General features: G+C 41.5%; 1 protein-coding gene across 5 annotated transcripts in view; it reads right to left on the bottom strand.

Annotated features, from left to right (window-relative positions):
- Positions 1–2,278: 2,278 nt before the first annotated feature.
- cobl (cordon-bleu WH2 repeat protein) overlaps positions 2,279–23,689 on the bottom strand; it is a 72,633-nt gene continuing 51,222 nt past the window's right edge. For all 5 annotated transcript variants that reach the window (XM_080425402.1, XM_080425406.1, XM_080425404.1 and 2 more), the window contains 8 exons: positions 18,445–18,766; positions 14,383–14,489; positions 13,711–13,836; positions 11,374–13,040; positions 10,154–10,387; positions 8,642–8,758; positions 6,810–7,127; positions 2,279–5,646 (listed from right to left, as the gene is read on the bottom strand). In XM_080425402.1, coding sequence (XP_080281528.1) covers positions 5,566–5,646; positions 6,810–7,127; positions 8,642–8,758; positions 10,154–10,387; positions 11,374–13,040; positions 13,711–13,836; positions 14,383–14,489; positions 18,445–18,766 — 2,972 coding nt within the window. In that variant the 3' untranslated portion in view covers positions 2,279–5,565. The remainder of the gene's footprint in view (positions 5,647–6,809; positions 7,128–8,641; positions 8,759–10,153; positions 10,388–11,373; positions 13,041–13,710; positions 13,837–14,382; positions 14,490–18,444; positions 18,767–23,689) is intronic.

The raw sequence follows: 23,689 nt of genomic DNA, 5'->3' as shown, positions 1-23,689 counted from the left end.
TTATTTTAGTTGTACTATGTGGTGTGGTGTGATGTTCTGGTAATCCGTCATTCAGTGGTTGCTGTTGTTGCCAAAATGGTTACAATGGTTTGGAAGCCTTACATAGGCATAGGCACACAACCACAGCAGCCACCACACACACACACACACACACACACACACACACACACACACACACACACACACACACACACACACACACACACACACACACACACACACACACACACACACACACACACACACACACACACACACACACACACACACACACACACACACACACACACACACACACACACGAACAGTTTCTAATAATGGAGATCAGATTGGTTGTAAAATTATTTTCAAACTATAAGAGAACTTGTGCTCCTGCGGGAACAATCCTCTCTATCTAACACAGTAGACATCTCTCTACAATAAAGTGATCAAAGAATTCTACTGTAAACACTAACTGTAAGTGATTTTATTTGTGCTTTGTGTCACGTTTGAACATGGTGCAAGAATGCATTCATTATTAGGAAACTGGGCACCAACCCACATTTTGTTCCCCAAAATAGAAGTCCATGAGTGGATAACTGAAACCATGTCATAACAATTGCCATGACCTTCAAGCAGCCTTAAATCGCCATGTTTCGTTTTAGCGAGGACCAGAGCTTCTAAATGTCAAATCAAAAGCGTATCTTTTAGAAATGGTTTATGACATGACTTGACATGGCACCTTACTATCTATCTACACAAAATGTGTTTAACAGAAGATTGTCCTTGTGTTTTTAGTATTCTTTTCAAAGATGTTTTAATAACATTTATTGTTGAATATGCTACATGGTAGATGTTATTTCACTCCCAATCACTGAGCCACGGGCATGAGCCATCTTCCAACTAGGTAACAGGTTCATGGCACTGGTCTCATATAATTTTATGGTCAATCCATATACAGTGGTCAGATGGCAAGCAGAAGACACGTCTATCAACGACAGAGGTGACACTTCTGGTGAAATATAGTTTAATAACATCTATTAATCAACTATCAGGGAATAGCAACAGCCTAATATGGATTGAGTCTGTGGTATATTCATAATATAAGCGTACATGCCGTGGTTTTATTTATGCTGGATGACAAAGCAATACTGTATTTACCATGACAGCACACAGATGTCACTGGCAGGTTTCTCAATATATTTGCACCTATAATTGTGCAACTGATATTATATCATAACCCGCGTGTGTGCGTTCATATATGTGTGTGTGTGCGTGTGTGTGGATGCAGTAACTAGTATTTCAGGAATCAGGAATGCAGGGTCAAGTTCTGTGAGAGCCATTATGTATGACCACATGGTGGTGAGTCAGGGTCATGAGCCACTGCTCGGAATAGTAGCAGATCTGTGATGTGGCAATACCCTCCACACAGGGACAGTAGTGGTGTGTGTGTGTGTGCGTGCGTGCGTGCGTGCGTGCACGTGTGCATGTGAGAGGGAGAGAGAGAGATTACAACATATTCCATAATGATAGAAGAATAGCAGACAGACAAAACAATGTACAATGGTTTAATTAAAAAAATGTATCTGTGCATAAAATGGTTAGTGTTTATAAAACTAAATTCTAATTCCATTCCGATATATACATATTTTAGTTTTTAATACGTACATGCTAAATGATCATCTGTGTTCTTCATTGTTGAATGAGATCAGAATAAATTCTCTAAATCTGGAGACTAAATATTCACTTAAGTTCTGTGTTTCCTCTACATACTGTAATACTTAATTTATACACCATCTACGACAAAGCATAAATAAGGCTGGAATCCTATTCAGGGATATGCTGCAGTCAGGAGCTGTCATGCGAAAAATAAATGAACTGAATGATCAATAAATTCTTGTTTACAAAATCATTTATTGAATCACAAAAAAAAGGTAGACAAAAATAATAGATGTGCAATTCATCTGGGGAAAAAGTGCACTTGAAACTTAAAAAGCAATAGCTTATAAAACACTCAAACTAAATCATTAGAATGCCATTCTAGTGAAGGACCATTTAATCCAAATCTATCATTGTGATAATTACTCTTTAGTTTACAAAATATACAATTACTATACTATAACAAACTGCAAGATATAGTGTGTAAATGAAACCATCAAATGGAAGGAACCAGAAAATGAAAGCCATCGTTAGAAACCTGTCTAAAATGCCATGGCCCAAAGAAAAAATAAACATGTTTTCTATTGAGTGTTGAAGATAAATTAATATGTAGCTCTCTGAAAATAGGAATTCAACTGTGTTTACTTATATTATGTATTACCTAAACATACATGACAATATGTACATCTGAATATGTATCCTACGGTTTATCATTCAGCTCTTTACAATTCAATGCAAGTACCACGTTTGGTAAATATACTATTTAACCACTTGAACCCTAGTGTCACTCTTCTGGGGCTAACATTCTGTGAAAATAGTAGATCTACAAGCTCACAACGTGACACATTGTGAGCTTGTAGATAGGCTATTTTCGGGACAAGACTTTCTTGTAGAGTGAAACACTAGGGGCCCTAGTATAGAGCCCTGGATGACTCCGGTCAACTAGGGTTTAAGTGGTTTTAATCTCAGTTGTACACCTTTCTCTCTATCAGTCATAGCTTCATACTAGAAGTTTTCAATATAGAATAATAGCATGATATGTCAACAATCATGCATAAATCAAGTCCATAGATTGACTACATTAGTGCTGAGGAATTCTACATCAACTACACTGTAAAATAACTGAGAATGTACAAATGGGTCGGGTATGGTTCCATTTTTACACTCTAAGGTAACACTCAGGACTGTGCAGTTTATTACATAATGGATAATTGCTCATTGATAAATAAACTAATCTCTTAGCTCCTGGTGACACCCACCAATAACATACTTAAGTTACTTAATGACAGTGCTTCAAAAATGCTTTGAAATGTCAAGGAAAGGACAGGTTAGTCCTAAGTGTGTGTGTGTGTGTGTGTGTGTGTGTGTGTGTGTGTGTGTGTGTGTGTGTGTGTGTGTGTGTGTGTGTGTGTGTGTGTGAGCATGCACGCGGGCATGTGTGCGTGTGCGCTCGCGCGTGTGTGAATCAATGTACTGCATAAATAATGCATCCTTAATTATATTACTTGATGGATGGCAATGTATCTCACATGTAAAATAAAACAGTGTCTCATGTCTGCAATGACGCTCATGAAACATTGGTCCAAACCATTAAGAACAAAGATGCAACTCAAAAATCACTACTTTCTCTATTCCTGTATAAATGTTTGGGAAACAAGTTTTCTGCAGAGCACTGATTATGTAATGACAATGATTTAAAACAGCAGCATAAGATAAGGGCAAGAGGCAAAATGTGGAGAAGAATAAGTAGTAGCAGGCACGTTATGTTTAAGTTTATATTATTTATATTATTATTATTTATAACAGTGTCACGCAGAGAAAATAGCAGATCTACAAGCTGCAATGCCTTGTGAGCTTGTGGATTTGCTATTTTCACCACGCAACAGCATCGTATGATATCGTATAAATCTGACTTAGTCACCACCAGTGAAACACCTCAGACCGAAGTATCGTACAAGTTGGCATTATGGTCCAGATCTGAGCAAAAGAATACACTTTCAGAACCTGACGTTGTACCTTTTGTCACCAGGATACTGAATTACACCTTGTTTTCCTTGAAAGTATACTTGAAAAGGTGTGTGTTTCAATGATTTTAAATGTGTTAAATATTAAGTTACCCAGATGGCAACATTATCATGTCAAACGTATTGCACCTTATGGAATATTTACATCAAAACATCAAACGTTTAATCATATGATATAACACTGAGTGAGCAACAGTTTACGGCATCCCTAACATCTGAAGAAAATTAAGGGTGTTAAAATCAAAAAAAAATTGATCAAACAACAAATGTGATCAGAAATTATAATGGATATTAAAGTCAAAATATTCTGCTTTCTTTGCCCAGCAACAAAAACATATTATTGGCACATGCTGTGTACACCGTTACAATATTTTAGTTACAATATCTACTGAATTCAAGTACGGATGGCATGACACATAAGGTAAGTAAGTGACATGTTTAGAACTGGAATATGCAGTACGTGTCACTAGCAACAAAGTAGAGGCTCTCGAGTCACCTCCAAACTAAAACTAGTGTGTTGTATCTTGTATTCAATGTGTTAGGAAGTGGTCACAAAAACATATTCAGGGAAGCAAATGTCAGAAGCTGTCCAAAAGCTGTTTTAAGATCTGACTATTCCAGCTGAAGGCAGGGCATCATCTTGCTTTAAACTACAGTGATGCTTGAACGTTTGTGATTGGCTGAAATTAGCAACCCACTTGAAAATGTATCTTCTGTTTATTAAAGTGCTGGAGACACAGGGAGACATCTGTCCCTTAACAAACACTCTAATGAAATGATTACTATCAGAATAAAGTGCTGTAATCTTTCAACAAAACACCTTTAACTTTATTCTCCTTTGTTCTATCAATGATAGTGCGGTGGGGAATGTTCCTTAGTGCACACAGTAATCATGTGTAGTGTTTATATATAAGGCACCTGTTGGCCTATGCTCACTGTTTTGGCCCCTGTCCTTGGTTTGGTGTTTCAGGTAGGCTATGCCGTAGTTAAAGTGATCAATTAACATGATGCACAAGTCGTCCTTTTCATACTGCATATTTCTGTTGATTGCCTTTTCTAGATTTTACTTGACCCCCATTGTCGTCTTCCTCACCGTTTACAGTTATCATACCAGAGGTGGTGAGTATAGGGTCACGTCATCAAAATGTATAATTTTAGCATGCAGCATGGTGAGCCCTCGTATTTCCTGTTCTCCCTTTGTAGGTTCACCTGCTACTTATTTGCTCCTTATTGTTTTTTTGTTTTTTTTGCCTGTAGACTGTAGTAAAACCAACTGGGTTGTTTGTTTGTGATTGAAAACACCTGACTCTAATTTCAACAGCTAATCCTACAGTTTCACATACTTTTGCCACCCACAGACATGTAATATTGGATTTTCCGCAATAAATAAATGACCAAGTATAACATGTGTTTAATTGGGTTCTCTTGATTTGATCTACTTTTAGGACTTTAGGAAATCTGATCTTAGGTCATATTCATGCACAAATATAGAAATATAAATATATTCCAAGGGGTTTGCAAACTTTCAAGTACCTAGTAGTAGTATATTCTCCGCTAACTCAGTGAAAAGTTACCTTTTTTTTGGCTACTGCCAAATAGTGACAGCAACAAATAATTATAATCATCTCCCCTCAGTCATGTCAATGGAAAATGTGAGGTCAAACTAGAATTACCTGGCAAACCATCAGTCCCGTCATTAAATCATTAAGTACTCTTGTATAAGGTCCCAGGCTGTCAGCCAGTGCTGTTGTGGAGCCTTTTGGTGCAGTGGTGATTGCAATGTGATTTTAATCATGCAACTCAACTAGTTGCACCAGTGATACCAAACAAGTGTCACTTAAAATAATTGTATTCAAGCCATCTCCCCAGACTATACGTTCTATCATCTGAGGTTCTACTGTTATCATTGAGAGAGTGTAGAAGAAGTTGCGTGGATGGTCCCCAGTCTGCCATTCACTTGAATTGTCTTGGTGGGCGCAGCTACCTAGATGGTAGAGACACAAAATAAAAATAAAATGACAAGATGACAATAACAACATGCTGCAAAGAAAGCATCCCATTCTTTGATCTTGCGATTGTAATCAACTGTACGCAGGAAACAAAGCTTAATGAATAAATCAAACACATGTGGGCTTATGTTGTATCAAATTTAGGTTACGGTAGTTTCAGATTTGGGTTAGAGTCGTTTCGGAGTTGGGGTAGGGGCTTGACTGACAGATCGCTGATTGGGTTTAAAATTAAGGGACTTCTCAGCAAGTGAGAAACCAGTTTGACTCAGCAGTTGTCAAACCCCGCTCCTCAGAGTGAATCATTCTTACCATTGAGTATTTTCCTCCCTAGTTATTGGACTGTCAGCTTTAAACTGCATACCTGCATTGTTAAATAGTTTTAACATGTTCTCCTCTAGAGGCTTCATTTATTTCTTGACCTGAAAATGAACCCATCCTCTCCCTCAACACATCACATACAGCAGTTCAGTATCTGTCAGCTGAATCTTTGTACGTGTTAGAATCTACGCTCCACTTCCACTTCCCCAGCTGCTGTATCCTAGGAGGGCTTTGTTCTGCTCAGGGCGAGTTCCAACTCAAGGTAAAGTAAGAAGTGTGAAATTTCAAACAACACGGCTGCCAGGGCTCCAGAGATGTGTCTCTTTCTTTCCGTGAATATTTCTCTTTCCTCTGTGTGTCTCTATGTTCCACCTCCATGTTTCTCTTACTCTTTCCAAGTGTCTCCTCTCTAACTTTTCCCCAAATAGAGAGTTAGTCATGTATAAGATTTAATAGACACTAGAGTTGTTGACACGGATCGAGGTTTGGGAGACAGCAGGTACATTGAATTAAATCCATGACAGCCCATGCATTTAGTTTTCACAAATATATTTTAACCACTTTCAAACTGACATCCATATTATGGGCATATCATTATAATTTATTTTCTCACAAGGCTTCGCGTTACGTTACGATGTGTTGCCGTTGTCAGCTTGTAGATCTGCAATTTTCCCTATGAATACAACAGGCATGCCTTGAGATTTTCACTTGTCCATTGGCGTGCCTCGGGTAGAATATGCTAAATGCTAACGCTCACCAATGAACTGAAATGCACATCAAAAGCACAGTAGTGCCCCTTTAAAGATGCAGGTGGTTCTACCTTCTTTAGGCTCTCGGCAGCAGATCCGGAGCGGATGGATTCCAGCATGGCTTCTCTGAGCATGGCAGGGTTCATCTGACCGCCAGGATGCACAACCCCACTGGGCTTAGCCGGGGCCGGGGCTGGGGGCGGGGGCGGGGGCGGCGGGGGAGGTCCGGTTGGCGCTGGTGGAGGAAGGACCCCTGCATGTGGAGGCAGAGGTGGGGAGAAGGGAGGAGGAGGAGGATGAGGGGAAGTGAAGGCGGGAGGGCTCCTCTTCTCCTCCACCACAGCATCTTTCCTGAAGCTCTCCAGCTCCTCGGCCGCCTCTGATTTGGTCTGTGGAGTGTAGACAGGAGAGATGGTGGATGCAAAGCACACAGACAGGCAGGGAGACAGCTGCTTACAGGAACACAAGCCAAGAAAGTGCAAATATTATATATAAATAATATGATGTACTGTACTGTATGTCCAGAGGAAGAGAGATACTGTTTGTTTTGTGAACTTGGTGAAATTGAAAATGAGGTTCACTTTTTGTTTTATTGCCCTAAATATGATGATATAAGAGAGGTATTTGTTAGTAAGATGTCTTCTATTTGTGGTGATTTGCTTGAGTTAGATGATTATGAAAAACTTGAGATATGTTTTGCTAAAGGAGCTTTTGTTGTGGCAGATTGTATTTGTCAAGCTTGGGAGAGAAGACAGAACACTCTGTATAATTCTGAGATGTAATTGAATGTATTATGTGAATATATTATTGTAAACATGCTGTAAGTGTAAAATGGTGTCTTATAAACCCATGAGGGTTGGGCCCTTTGTGTGCAGGACACGGAAATAAAATGATCTATCTATCTATCTATGTACCGGCAGTGCACACGCGCAGACACACACAAAAGTAAATTGCTTGAAGTCCTCATTCTCTACATTTCGTTATAAAAGTCAAGTCACAATCACAAAGCTCTTTAAGTTCAGATACGTGCTGCTTTTACAAACAAACAAAATTCTGTTCTGATTTGATCCTATACACCCAGACACATCGTTTCATGAAAACTCTCATTCAAAGACGGTCTACTATATTTATCTTCAATCAAAACAAATGAAACTTTTCCCTTTCTTTTTTTTTTGTAAAGCCCAAAAGGCTGTGGGTCTGATTTAGTAATGCAGCATTCCAGAGATTCCAGCACTGGTCAGGAACATTCTAGAATAGAACCGCAGATGGGCCTCGGTTACAACAGCACATTTCCTGGCCCTTTCATTCCACATGGCTCCTTACATGACAACAAACCACAACTCCCAGTCCACACAGAGGGATTCAAATAGAAACCAACGCACGTATCGTTGTTGATTTTCCGCCCCCAAAAATAGCTGATCTACAAGCTCATAATGCGGCACTCGGTGCCGCGCCATGAGCTTGTATATCTGCTATATTTGAATAGCCAAAGAAATCTTAAAATGACACAGATGCAGATCTCCATTTTTTTTTTTACTTTTTATTTTTTTTCCTAAATGAATGTCCTACTTGCCCTACAGATCTGCAAGCTCGAAACGTGGTTTTGAGCTTGTAGATCTGCTACTTTTGCTATTTTTTTTATTTGAATCCTGATAAGTGACGGTTTTGGACATGTGTGGTTTCCACCCGACAGAGACAATATAGCATGGTCGCTTGCAAGGCTGCAGATGTCAGATTTCCTGCACTTGAACATTTGTTCAAAACAAAAGTATAAAAAAAAGGAAGAACTGATATAAGTGAAACCCTGTATTACAATCATTTGCAATTATGAATAATATATGAATGAGATCAAATGGTGGGATACCTCGTGTATTTTGTAACGTGAATGTTGAGATCATTTTACCTTCCTTAGCTTTCCAGGGCTGCCCTTTGCCCTGATGGCGGCCAGCAGAGCATCCCTCTCGTTCTCCTCCTCCTCATAAGATGGCTTCTTCATGCTGCTGGTAGCAGATCCAGATATCTAACGAGATGAGAGAGGAAGAAGATCATTCAAATAACCAATTAAAAACTTCTCAAAACTTTTCTACAAGTATTTGTGCTCGTTGACCCGTGAGGCAATCGGCTGCTTGCTTGGGCACATGCAGGCCCTCACAAGTCCTCGCTGTCAGCGCGCCTGCCTTGTTGTCAAGTGATTAAAGGACGTTGAGTTAGCAAAAACAAGTGCTCCATTAGCCCAGCAATCTGCGGGTGAAGATCAATGCAGCAACCACAGTGGCCATGTTTGACATGCTGAGTTTCTTCTGCAGTGTGGTCGGTGTCGCACACGGTGACAATTCAGCTGGGGGGGGGCACATTAGCTTGCACTGATTGGTTCTCAAAGTGGGGTCCGGGGACCCCCAGGGGGTCCACAGCAAAATGTGTTAAAATAGCGTCAAAATAATTTTAACCGCTTTAACCATATTTTATACTTTGGCTATTAAAAAATAGCAGATATACAAGCTCATTGCGCGGGATAGAATGCCGCGCTATGAGCTTGTAGATCTGCTATTTTTAAAAAATCCCTGGCACAAAATATTTAATATTAAATATTAAATATTAAAGTAATACTAGGTAACGTTTTCAACAAAACTAAAGTTAAATTGTATATCTTTTGTCAGTGGCAAAAGTTTCACAACACCCACTCCATGAATTTCACCCCCGGAAGCCTTTTATTTATATATTTTCTATTGAACGGTGAAGGGGGGGACTTTCCCGGGAAAATGACGTTCCTGGCCAACGTCATGACGTCGTGGCCGACGTCCCCAGGAACTACCGCAACGGTTTCCTGTTTGGCCAGGAACTACCGCGGTAATAGCAAAAAGGAACCTCACACTGATGTTAAGAGAATGTAGGATTGGAAGATCGAAAAAGAACAGAAAAAGAAAGCACAGCTCATGGTAACTAATGCTCCACTGGCTAAGAGAAACGATCCGTAGATAGTATAAAACAATTAAAAGATCGCTTTTTGAAACGCTTCCGGCTTCCGGTGAAAACGAATGGAATTCTGGGTAATCGAGGATTACGGAAATTGTATGCAGTGACGGTAGTGACCAGCAGAGGTTGCTAAAAATCGTTATTTGGGATTCTGCATTGTACAACTTTAAATATTTATTAAATATTATATATTAAATATCAGTCTACTTTAACTCCAAAGTAGACTGACAGAGCGTTGCGGGTTCGACTCCCGATCCCGACGGCCTTTGCTGCATGTCACTCCCCATCTATTTCCCCATTTCCTGTCAAAATACTATCCTATCAATAAAGGCATAAAAGCCCCAAAAATATATCTTCGAAAAAGAAATCGTAGTGTTTTGCCTATTTTGGCCAGTGTCATAACTCTCTTATACGGCTCTGGACTCTCCATCCATAACGTCACCTTCTTAAGTCTCTCCTTCCCTCCCCCGGTCTGGATGGCCGACATCAGGTTGCCGTGGAGAGATGTTTCCTTGTGAACAGACTTGCAGATCACCGGTCTGAACCTCTTCACCGGCCCGAACACTGTCACCTGGTGTGGCTCAGGGAGCACTCCGTCACTGGATTCACTGACGATGGTTTCTGGTTTCTTAGGCAGCACTGGATGGGTGGCTGTGGTGGTCGTCTCTTTGTGGCTCTGGTAATATAACAATAACAATATAATATAATAAATATGTAAGTGATAGTGTACAACACAGCGTCCCGACATAGGAAATTAACAGACAAGGCGGAGTGGAGTTCCCTCCGCCAAGTCTGTTATTTACCGATATCAGGACACTTCAGAGTGCATTATCACACTCATAACATAACAAAAGTCATAACGTGTTCACTTACCACTTTCTTCATTGAGAATATTCATGTAAAAGTAGCAAACCAGAGCTGTGTTATCTTGGTAACCACTCTAGTGTAGTACTACATATTATTTTTGTTATGGTTACATGCAGTTTAATATATCATGATATCAGATATCAATCAAAGTTACATGGTTTACGTTGGTGTGAAACTACAAAACGGTCTTGCATATCAAATTCGGCTGTCCACCATGTGGAAATATGTTCTTAATCCATTAAGACCGGGAACACATCTGTGTCACTTTAGATTTCTTTGGATTTCTTTGAATACATATATACATTTTTAACTTAAATCTTTCCTTCTGGGGGTCCCTGGAACAAAATATTTTGAGATTTCTTTGGGCCTTTTTATGCCTTTATCTTAGAGAGAGATAGGGAAAGTAGGCTGACAGGAAATGGGGAGAGAGATGGGGGGGTGACATGCAGCAAAGGTCGTCGTGAACGGCTGTCGAACCCGCGCGCGACACTCTGTCAGGCTGGCATTGCAGCCTCGGGTTCCTGGACCGTCACGCTACGGCCCAGGCCAACTGTTAGGATTTAAGAAGACATTTGTAGAATCCCAAGAAGCAAAGATTTTACTTTAAAAAACATATATATATATTCAAAGATTTGCAAAAATGTCAAGATTTTTCAAAAATAGCAGATCTACAAGCTCATAGCACGGCACTCAGTGCCATGCTATGAGCTTGTATACTGTATCTGCTGTTTTTGAATAGCCAAAGAAATCAAAAAATGCTTTCCTGTACTGAATGGGTTAAAGCATGATACATACGGTGACACTGATCTTGGCTGGGAACGGTGTCTTGGAGGCTGGAACCTCTTTGGTGGTTGACCGTAGGGAAGGGGATTGATGCAGGGAGCGAGTCCGTGAAGGGCTGGGGCTTCTGGCCCGGACATGTTGGAGATTATCTCTGCCGTAAGTAGTGGTCAGGTTCATTCGGGCGGGGCTATTGGGTCGAATACACTTAGTGTTGGCTGTTTCTGCTTTCAAATTCTTGGAGTTTTCTTTGGTGGATTGAAGGCTACTACTAGCAGCACTCGCTTCCCCGTCCCGTCTCACTTCCTCACGAGCCGCCTGCCTCTCGGAGATGTACTCATTAGAGCTCATTGAACTCTTTGGGTCAGGAGGGTGAGACATGGAGTCGGACCTCGTCACCGTACTTTCTGACACGAATGACTGAGTAGAGTGGTGTGGGTTCACGTACATAGATCGACCCTTCTGGTGGGTGAAGCTGCCTGTCCTAAGAGTAGAGGACTCTGGGATGCTGGGTGTAATGTCAGGTTTAGCTGAAGTCTTTGGGGTGTATTTGGTGATGGCAGATGCCACGTATTGGCTGGAGGTTCTCCTTGACGGTTTGAGGAAGGACAGGTCTCTTTTGTGATCTGGGATGACTGCAGGTTGAGGGGGAGGTTTACTGTTGGGCTGCTGCGGAGGTTCTGAAACGGACACTTTGCTCTCCTTGTCTATCTGCTTCTCCTTTTTCCTTTCGACAACTTCTTTCACCGGTTCCTGTACAGTTTCTTTCACTGCCTCTTTAGGCTTGACATTGTCTGCCGGCTCATGAGCTGAAACATGAGCAATTTTCAAGCCCTCGGTCTTGTGGGTCATCTCAAACCTTTCTGAGACAGCGGCGGGATTATTTTTCAGGTCATCGGCACTGTCTTTGACCTTGTCACTAGCACTCCTGCTGGAGGCCATAAAACTGTCTTGTTTTTCATTTGAGCTCCAGAAGGCTTTGGCTTTCCCCAACAGAGGAGACCCTTCACTGGTGTAAACCTCCAGCTCAGACGAACCCCCAAATTTGTTACGGCACAATCCCGCTTTCACCATGTTCCCCTGCTCATCGATTTTGATGGCACCCGTGGTTCGGGGGGCCACCGGCTTCTCCACCACAGCATGACTACTAGAACCAGAAGGTTTGGGAGGGACGATGGTGAATGTTTTCATACCAAACCGAGATGTGCCGCTGCAGGTTATCTTGCTGTGTGAGGTGGTGGTACCGGCGTTGTTACTGGCGTGGACCCTGTACATAGGAATATGCCCATCCTCATCCGTCGACATCGACCGCTGATTGGTCGGGGGCAGACTATTTTTCATTTCGGGAACAGTGAGAGTGTGGCTGTTAACGGGGTCAGGTTTAGTCTTGGTGCTCTGCTTCCGTTTCTGCACATCGAGATTCGTTTTTGACACTGTGCTTTTTTGTTTTCCCTCTGTCGCCGTGTTTCTCTCTGCATTGCTCTTTTTAATTGTTGATGTATTTTTCTCCTCGTTCAGCATGCCATTCATAGGCCTGTCCTCCTGTGATTGGCTACGCTGTGCAGCCTGATGAGGTGTCTCCTGAGAGTTCACACTGCTAGTTTCACTGCTGCCGTTGGCCATACAAGCATTGTTGTTTTTGTTCTGTATCTCCCCACTGGACTGGTGACTTGAGGTGAGACCTAGAATTCAGACAAGACAGCAAATGTGCTGTTATTCACATAAGCAGGGCTCAATTTGTAAAAGACAAACAAAAAACTGAGAGTGGACATTTTCTTATATATTTTATATTCAACAAGTAGCGAAAATAGCCGATCTACAAGCTCAACGTGTTGCGAGCTTGAACTTTTTTAATTTATATGAATTGTTAATGAACTGAAGCCGATTCTACAAATGTGTTCTAAATCCCAACAGTTTTCTAAAAAGCGTATGTTTCTATATCAGTGGTTCTCAAACTTTTTCATAATTGTCAAGGACCCCCAAAATTATATGTAATTGGGCCGCGGACCCCCCATCTCAAAATATTTAGTTCCAGGGACCCCCAGAAATAAAGATTGGAGTTAAAAGGATACACATATCCAAAGATTTGCACACATTTTCACAATTATTCAAAAATAGCCGATCTACAAGCTCGTATCGCAGCTATGAGCTTGTACAGTATATCTGCTTTTTTGGAATAGCCAAAGTGTAAAATAATGCTTTTTAGCTCAAATCAAAAAATGACGTTCCAGGTCTTAATGGGTTAAATTGTGAAATTAAGATGTTATAGAACATAGCAAATATCAAACATACCAGACAGTCTACATTTCAAAGAGGGAAATACATGTCCAACAAATTGAACCCTCTCGGTACCTTTGCAATCAGCTGACTGGGTTCTGGTCAGTGACTCTGTCTCATAGTCATAGTCATCCAGGACATCATCTATGGCTGTGACTGGCACATCCATGTCTACCATAGACACTGGCACGTCATTACTGTCTGTGGATTAAGTATAAGGAGTGTCATTCAGTGAGGCAATACACGCATGGTTGATATCCAGCATTGTGAAAACGATGAGAGACAATAAAATGAGTATTATGATAATCACTATGAAATTTAAATAATTTAGGAATAATTTTGAAAATGACCTTCCCCATCTAGAACTATGGATATTAAGGAAGTAAAACTGAAAAGGCCTAAATCTTTCCTCACAGTTCCAACATTATCTCAGAATTCTTAGGGTTATTCTTTCTCACAAATGTGAGATGGTAATCGTGATTGGGAAAAACTGAATTGAGAAATATGTCAAAATTGTGAATAAAAACACAGCTCAGTTGGAAAGGTGAAAAAACAAACAAAACCCCCCACAATTCAGGCCTTTTTATTTTTATTCAGTGGTGGAAATGGGTTTCCATAGATATTAGTGTACTGTGTTAAAAATATGAATTTGTTTTTAAAAGTACAGTTGCCAAATAATGTATATATTAGGGCTTGTAAGGTCTCAGGCAATCAGGTCTCAGTTGAAAGTTACGTTACAAACTTCACCTTCAACATCTGCTTCAAAAGTCTGACTGAGCTGGACGGTGACTTCTGGGTCCTTCTCAAAGCTGTCCTTTAACCTGCCTGACTTCTTCAGGCTGATGTCGCTGTGTCTGAGAGAATAGAGAAAGAGTTGAAAACTCATTGGCACAGAAAATGGGTCTTTCCAATTATACATCAAGGAAGACATGCACACAGACACACAGTACTGTATATCCCAAAGAGACCACAAGCAGTGGATGGTTTGCTCAAGGGCACTTTGGCAGTAATGGCCTGGGTACCCCCTCCCCCATTCCTGGGATTAGGGCCACTAAACCTTTCCCTTAATAATTAGACAAAAGGCTAAACACAGTTCAAATAACAGGGGAAAGAAAACAAAAAGTTTCGTTTTTATAATATGAAGCTGACTTAAAAAAAAAGAAGAAAAAAAAAAGATTTACATTAGAACATGGTGTCTTTGAAATGTGCAGCTATAAAGATATTATTACCACAGAGTTCATGTTTCCTTTATTCTCTATTCAAGAGTTCAACAGAGCATTCTCATGAGTCACTGATGTATTAGCCATAACAAATTGCACAAGGGAGGCCAAACCAAATAGAATTTGTCTTCTAAGAGACTTGGACGGGAATACTTTTTCCTCAACGACTCTGAGAAAAGCAGGGTTATGGTGCTTTCCTGGAAGCTGGAGGAGCAAGCAGCTACAGGCCAGGCCCAAGGTTCATAAAGCTTGTCTGAGTGAGAGCGCTGATCGGGGTTCACTGATTCAGGCACATTACCATACACATTTCACAACTTAACAACTTAACCCATTTAGACCGGGGAAAGAATCTGTGTCATTTTTAGCTCAGCTCGTAGCGCGGCATCGAGTGCCACGCTACGAGCTTGTACATCTGCTATTTTTGAAAAAACGTGAAAGTTTGTGCAAATCTTTGAATATATTGTTTTTTAAAGCAAACATTTGTAACTAAAATCTTTGCTTTTGGGGATTCTACAAATGTCTTGTAACGTATGTTTCTACAGTATATCAGTGGTGCTCCAACTTTTCCATGTCAAGGACCCCCAGAATTATATGCATTTGGCCGCGGACCCCCATGAAGCAAAGATTTGAGTTACAAATGTTCCCTTTAAAATATATATTATTCAAATATTTGCACAAAATGTAAATATTTTAAAATAGCAGATCTACAAGCTCATAGGGCGGCACTCGGTGCCGCGCTATGAGCTTGTAGATCTGCTATTTTTGAACAGCCAAAGAAATCTCAAAATGACACAGGTGCTTTCCCGGTCTTAATGGATTAAAAGGCAAAAAGTGAGCCTGGGTCAGCAATCATTTTCCCAGAAAGCCTTTGAATAAGGGCCTAGAATCATAACTGTGAAAGCACAGCACTAAGGGTTATGGCTGCCAGCCTGGGCCACGGCTCAAATATAACACACGGCAGGAGCCGCTCTCGGTTAGTACTACTGGCAGTGTGACGCCACAATCAGGAAAAGACAGTGATGCTTGATTCTCCATATGTGAAACTATAGACCTTAAAGCTAAATATGAAATTTAAGCACATTGTTTGTGTAGTATTTGCCATAATGGCAAAAATAGATAGGTCACGGTCAAAGACCATTTGGCTCCCAAGCAATTTGGATCTTAATTGCTTACTTTGGTAGTTAATTAAAGGTGTAGTTCACCCCCAAAAAAACATATTTTCTATCAATTACACACCCCATGAAGCATTGAATTCATGGAGATTTTTACTTTTTTGTCACATTCCTGAGCCAATAATTTGATGATAATAATAAAGATGCTAATGTATCCAGTAGGAGACACAAAGGAGACTCTTTGTGTCTCGTATCGGAGAGACCGCCGGTCATCAAATTATTGGCTTATAGCCTCTACACACTGTACGATATTTGACCCGATTTGGCTCTCGGGGATATTTGTTGGTGATCGCCGAGAAAACCACCGATCTCAGTTCAGATCGGGCGTTCCTCGGCGAGGTGTTGATTGCGCAGTGTGTAAGGTACTCCGAGAAGAAACACCCTGATAAATTGCGGTCGGCGAGGGGTTCCCGATAATTTTTACTTTTCTAGCATGTTGGATATTTGGGTTTGTCGGATCCGATGAGAGCCGTGCTACAGCCAATGAGAGCACATTACAGCCACGCACCGGTCCGTGGCTAGTCCATAGAGGAATGACAGAGAGAGAGAGAGAGAGAGAGAGAGAGAGAGAGAGAGAGAGAGAGAGAGAGAGAGAGAGAGAGAGATAGAGAGAGAGAGCTGTCTCTGTGTGTGTGTGTGTGTGTGTGTGGGGGTGTGTGTGTGTGTGTGTGTGTGTGTGTGTGTGTGTGTGTGTGTGTGTGTGTGTGTGTGTGTGTGTGTGTGTGTGTGTCTCTGAACAGTATTGCCAGGTTTTGCGCGAGAAATAAGCAACCAGGTCTATGAAAACAAGCCCAACAAAAGCGACTATAGGCTGCATGAGCACTTTAAACCTATATACAAATAAAATAGCCGATCTACAAGCTCACAACACGTCGCAGCTATTTTCAAAGAAAAAAAGCAACATTAAGAAATAAAGCCAAATAAGCACTTTGGAAATAAGCAAAAAAGAAACGCAACCACCAATATTTTTTACAAGCAACTCGCTTATAATAAGCGGACACGGCAACACTGGTTGACTTTTGAAACGTTTGTTTCAGAGAGGGAGAGAGAGAGAAATACAGAGAAATTGAGAATGATTTAATGTCAATCATTAGCGTCTTGTCTCGGTCTCGCGCATATATCACGGGAGCCTTTCACGTTTTCGTGAGACGTTTGGAATAAAAACAAATGTATGCATTGGGTCGGGATCACATCGTGGTGAAATATCTTGTAATCAGTGAATCCCTGTCGCCGAGCAATCAATCGTGCGAGAATCACAACGATATATTTAGCCCGATTTCAAGAGAGAAACTCGTGCAATGTGAAATGCTTAACGATCTGTTCACTCGCCGACCATTTCAAATATCGTACAGTGTGTAGAGGTCTTTAGGAATGCGATAAAAAACAAAACAATCGCCATGAATTTAATGCTTCATGGGGTATGTAACTGATAGAAAATAAGAAATGTTTTAGTTGAACTACTCCTTTAAAGTTATAGGAGATCACAATGACATGTAGTAGCCTACCTGTAAGGTGTCAATATTTGTTTTGGTCTTCAACAACCTAGAAATTGGTTGGATCTGTTTTAGGTGGAAAAGGAGAAGGAAAGAAAGAAAGGCCACTGGGACCTTAAAAGCAGAAGCTGGCTACAGTGTGGTAGACGATACGTATGGAGATTGAACGGCGGAATACTGGGAAACGTGAGGTAGATGAGTAAGAGAGTGAAGCAGACCCTGTGAATCATAGGTTTGACAGGCCCACCCAGACGCCCTAATGTGTCTCTGTCTCGCTACCCACAATATGTTTGCAATAAAGTAGCTGGATGAACAAAGGGTCGTAAATTAAGGTCAATACATTACTGAAGCTTTGGTGTACTTTGTCTCGCTCACCCACACTCCCCTTAGCACCACTTTCCCCTCACTGGAATGCTGCCTGCCCTTCGTTCCTGACATCTGACACCCAGCCTTCCCTCTATTATTCCCTCTTTTGTCTCCCTTTCCGATCTCTTCCACCGGCCGTACCTGCGGCTATAGGGCTGTCACGATTACAAATTTAAGTTGACGATTAATTGTCACTCAAATAATTGCGATTAACGATTTGATTGTGTGTTTGGCATTGAACATTGGAACACATGAATACTTTTTTTTAATTTCGGTTTGCCTTTTAGGCTTCGTAATAAAAAAATAACTTAAATATACAAAGAGATTATTGACACATTTAATATTTTTTATACAGAAATAGCTGATCTACAAGCTTACAACACGTCACAAAGTGACTCGTTGTAAGCTTGTAGATCAGCTATTTATGCTTTTTTTAATATTCCGAAATGTGTGAACATTTTTCAACATGGAAACGATTATGACGATTATGCAAAAATAATCGCGATTATCTCAAATAATTACGATTAGGCGATTATGTAATAATTGTGACAGGCCTACCTGTGGCTGGATCCCCAAGTGGCACATCCCTCGTCGCTGTCGCTGGAATTGTCCCTCACTGGTCCCAGTTGCCTGTCTCGGGCTCCTCCACTGCTTCCGTCCAGAGACAAGCTCCCGTCCGGAGACGTGGGCTGGGTGTCCGAGGGAGAGCTGACCAGGCCCGAGTCCTCGCCCTCGGCCATGCCCTCGGAGGCGGCGTATCCCTGGTCTGGCAGGCTGCTGCCGGCGCTGCTGCTGCCCACAGACAGCGTCTCCTCCTCCAGAACGTCGGCGTCTGAGCCCTGGCCACCTGTCACAGGCCTCTGCAGGGAATGGAGCCAGGCTAGCGGAGGAAAATAATGAGAAAGCATGACTTCCTTTCGTCGTCCATTGTTATTGTCAGTGGTGGACAATAACAAAAGTACATTTACTTGAGTATCTGTGCTTTACTTGAGTGTTTGTTTTTTGGGATGACTTTCGCTCCACTACATTTCAAACACAAATATTGTACTTTTTACTCACCTACATTTCTAGGAAGGGAAAAAGTACATTATGAATTGACCACTCAAAAATTGTGATCGAAAGCCAATCTACCAGCTCACAATGCGTCGCATTGCGATGTGTTGTGAGCTTATAGATTGGCTATTTGTTTCCCAAATGTATTTGAATTTTTGGGGAAATCTCAAAATGTCAATACAGCAATGCATTCTTTAAAAAGAAAAAATGTAATTTTTGCTTTTTAATGCTTAAGTGTTTTTTAAAAACAAGTACTCCAGTACAAGTACAAATTTGACAGAGCAACTTTCACTTGTAGCTGAGCAATATTTGACCAGGAGTATCTATACTTTGGCTCAAGTACTGGTGCTGAGTACTTTGTCCACCGTTGGTTATTATCTTTCGGCGTCAATGTTGTTGGCATGGCTCATGTTGCTCTCACATCATACTCAGGGGATAGGATTGGAAACCCCACCCCGACAGGGTGAGAGGAACACGACCGCCATATGCATATTATGGTCACGTGTGGAATAGGAAAACAAAAATATTGGCACGTCAAAGCTTGACAACGTTTGCAGAGAACAGGTACATTTGCAGAGAAAGATAAAGCACAGACACACAGCAGGAGAAAAGCACAAGAGATGCAAGGATAGAGAAAGCAGAGGAAGTATTCATGAGTTTCAACACGCACACACACGCACACACGCACACACACACACACACACACACACACACACACACACACACACACACACACACACACACACACATGCACTGTTACACCCAAATAAATCTAAATCAAACACCGAAAACTGAGGCCAAGGAGGCCACAGGCAAAAAGTGCAACCACTTCTGGCTTGATAAAACAGATTTAATGATGTGTGGGTGGACTTACTGTAAACAAACCGTTTTAATTAGGTTTTTACAGTAAGAGTCCCCAATGACAGATATACTGACATAGCATTGCTTCATCTCTTCAGTACAGTCATGCTCTGGTCAGCCCTCTGGGCTTTGGGGAGCTCATTTAGTCAGTTACTGATCTCATTGAACTGCAGTCCAACGGAATAAAAGTCAATGTACCATTTGTTAGGTTTCACAGCAGTCAAGCCAGCATGCACAGCACAGAGAGGCCATGAGGCCATATACTATAAAATGACTGAAACAGTACATGATCTTATTAAAAAAATGGGCGAGTCAATGTGTCTCTTCCATGTGTGGATGTATTAGAGAATTGTATTGATATGCACATTTGTTGTGCTGTATAGTGTGTGTTGTACTGTATGTGTGTGAGTGTGTGCATATCAATGTTGCATGCTCATGTGAGTGTTTAAATGTGTATCTCTTCACTGGTGTGTATGCATGTGTGGAGGGTGCATGATTGAATCTTAAAAGTGTTTCGCCTGCATGTCTGTTTGCACGTGCGCGTGCGCGTGCGTGTGTGCTTGTTAACTTGTGTGCTTGTGTGTGTGTGTGTGTACGGTGTGTGTGTGTGTGTGTGTGTGTGTGTGTGTGTGTGTGTGTGTGTGTGTGTGTGTGTGTGTGTGTGTGTGTGTGTGTGTGTGTGTGTGTGTGTGTGTGTGTGTGTGTGTGTGTGTGTGTGTGTGTGCCAGGCCTGTCAGTTTTGGGCCTAGTCCTAATGGTGTGGAGAGAGACATTGAGTTCTAGGAGATGTGGTGATGACTCACAGGGCTGTCCTCCCAGCTTCTTCCCAGCAACGCCTTAGTCATGCCAGCTGCAGCCGCAGCCGGCACGCACGGATGCACGCTCACATGCACACGCACACACTCACATGCACACACACACACACACCCCCACAATAAAATGTACATGTTCAAACCGTACATACATGCACACAACCATAATGTATGCACGTGCACAGAGAACACACAAAACCACCATGCACGCTTTAACAACCATTCCCAAACCTCACACAAAGTAAGAACACAAGCAACAACTTTTTTTTAATTTTTTTTTTATCCCGCGATTTTTGTAACCCATTTTTTTCACCCGGTGCCTATTTCCTAAGTGATCCTGGGCGCTACACCTGCCCTACACCAGCGCTACACCAGTCCCCCACAGTAGGGAGGCCAGGGCCGAGCTCATGCTTCCTTCAATGCATGAGAGCCAACTGACCTTCTTGTCACCTGACAGGGGAGAGTTTCCCTGGTAGGACGTAGCGCATGGAAGGAACACGTTATTCCAACCAGTTCCCTTCCCCTCCATCAGGTGCCGCGGCTGTCATGGGGGAGGCGGTATAGCGACCAGGATTACTACATGTTTTTGTGAGGGTATTAACTACCCTAGGAGACACGGGGAGAACATGCAAACTCCACACAGAGTAGGCCCTTTCACCACAAGCACCAACTTCTGTCCAATATTTAACTAATTCTTACACAAATGTGACATTTTCATACTTGCCACAATAAAAGTAACTGCAAAAACAGAATATTCTCTATTCCATTTGTTTCTTCATTTCCAAAACTGAGGCATGACAATCCATGCACAACACCATTCCAAAAATAACCATCAACTCAAGTCTTTACTCAAATATTTAATGGGAAATTATCCTTTTTCAAACACACCATAATGTATATCGTTTTTACAGATAATTATTTCCCACTGTTTGTAAATACATTTCACATGCTTTGGATATCCATTAGGAGAAAACACGGTCAGAAGGTTCTGAACTCAAAGAAGCTTGCAATGGCCTACACATCTATAAATCAGCAGCTTAGAGCTGGCAGAGCATAAATGATATTTTGGATTAAAATAGATTCAAAATCAGATCAAAGGCTCCTTCATGAGATGTGTTTAGTACTTCAATTGCAGTACCAAAATTCGGACCAGAACTGAATTATGTAGCAAACAAATTAAACTGGGAAGAAACTCAAAAGGCTTAAAATATTTTGTATTTCTGTAGAACCAAAACGTAAACAGTTCGGTATCTTATCCATTGAAATATTCACTACAGAAAGATTCTTCATTATTGTATTTTGACAAAATGTTCCTGGCCGAATGAGCATAAGATCCAACTTGACCCGACTGTACTCACATTTTTTGTTTTCCCATTGGACAAAGTAGTAGGCTACCTAGTACCAGGTGGAAGGCTAGTGCCTGGTGCCAACCTCCATCAAGGTTCCAAGCAAGCTGAGGCGATATGCCAAAACGTGATGCGATAACACTGCAGTCTACAGACTGCTCAGAGAGAATCGTCGTTAGCGGCATTGCGTCACGACAGACTCCTCTATAATAATGCATGGAAGTTCTCATACACTGTAAACAAACTTTTAAAACTAGTTGCTGTAAATGTGAAATAAATCACTGTTGAGCAACTACATGGCCTATTTCTTACCTAAAATGGTATAAGAAACAGTTTTTGTTGGACTGTACAGGTGTAATAGAGACAGAATTTGTGTTAGAATTAGCGCTAACTTTAGCATTGTTTAGCGCGCTCCTACACAGAGGGTTGGATGTCGTTATGACAACCTGTTACATAAAAAGGGTCCTATCTGAAGTGGACATGTAGTAAAGGAGTAGAGTAGAGTCAAGTACAGTCGAGTCGAGTTGAGCCACTGGTACCATTTAGTGGAAAAGTAATTCCATGGGACCCAGAACTTTATTGACACCTTTGTAAGTGTCATGCCTCTCTGAGCCACCAGCTGTGAGCAGTCTAACCTTTAGGTTGAATAAATAAAGCTCAAATGTGGTCATGCATCTAGTAGCCTTTTAAATTTTTACTGCAAAGCCTTCGAACATGAAATCAATGTCAAGGGAATATCCTGGCTCTCTTTTACACAGATTGTGTGTGTGTGTGTGTGTGTGTGTGTGTGTGTGTGTGTGTGTGTGTGTGTGTGTGTGTGTGTGTGTGTGTGTGTGTGTGTGTGTGTGTGTGTGTGTAAATTATTGAATGCACTAAATTGCATCATGTTAAAGGGGTGAGCCGAGACCACCGCCCAGAACAGAATCATGTCATTGATAGATCATGCGCTCCATAATGGCGCATAAGGCACACTGTGCGTCTAGGTATCTGGTTTCCAACCCAAGCCAAACCACTGAGGATAGGGAGGGAAACATACGCTGTCCAACTATAGATCTGCACATATCACATCACCAAAATATTGACCCAGAGATATCACATGGCCTTGCCTCATAACCTCATCCCAGCATGTCGCTCATCAATCAGGGCTAGTAATCCATACGCTCATCTTTCTTCATATAGTCCTCTTACCACATTCTGCGTGTCCTCTTTTAACCCTGCCCTGTTCTCAAACCCACGCTACTCGATACCACCGAGCGCATCGAGTCCGAAATACAAAACCCTATATTTACAGACAAATAAAAAACACAACAGAAAAACAACCATTTGATTGAAAGGCAGGTTGAAATTAGAAGTACTTGGCTTTCACTCACGCTGTTTGTGCCCTCAGCTTAATCGAACTCAAACCCTCACATGGAGAGAGGCCAAACATGGCCAATTTTCAAAACATTTCAACATCTTCAGAAATAGCAAAAATAGGAGATCTAAAAGCTCAGAAGGCGCCGTAGTGCCACACGTTCTAAGCTTGTAGATCAGCTATTTTAGATATTTGTTGTACGACAAAGTATACAGGGCCAAAGGAAGGTGCTGTCTAGTACAGCGAAAGCAGCAAGGATGAATTGAAAGTCCAAAGTGAATAGAGCAGCTGAAAAAGTTCTGACTTGAAGGACCACAGGATGAGCAGGAAGTCCAATTAGGAGGAGGAAAGCAAAAGGAGCAGATGAGGAAAGGGTG

Source organism: Gymnoscopelus braueri (assembly GCF_963280865.1).
Source record: "Gymnoscopelus braueri genome assembly, chromosome: 4".
Classification (NCBI taxonomy): Eukaryota; Metazoa; Chordata; class Actinopteri; order Myctophiformes; family Myctophidae; genus Gymnoscopelus; species Gymnoscopelus braueri.
Note: the sequence above shows the minus strand (reverse complement) of the source record. Positions and strands in the feature narration are given on the sequence as shown.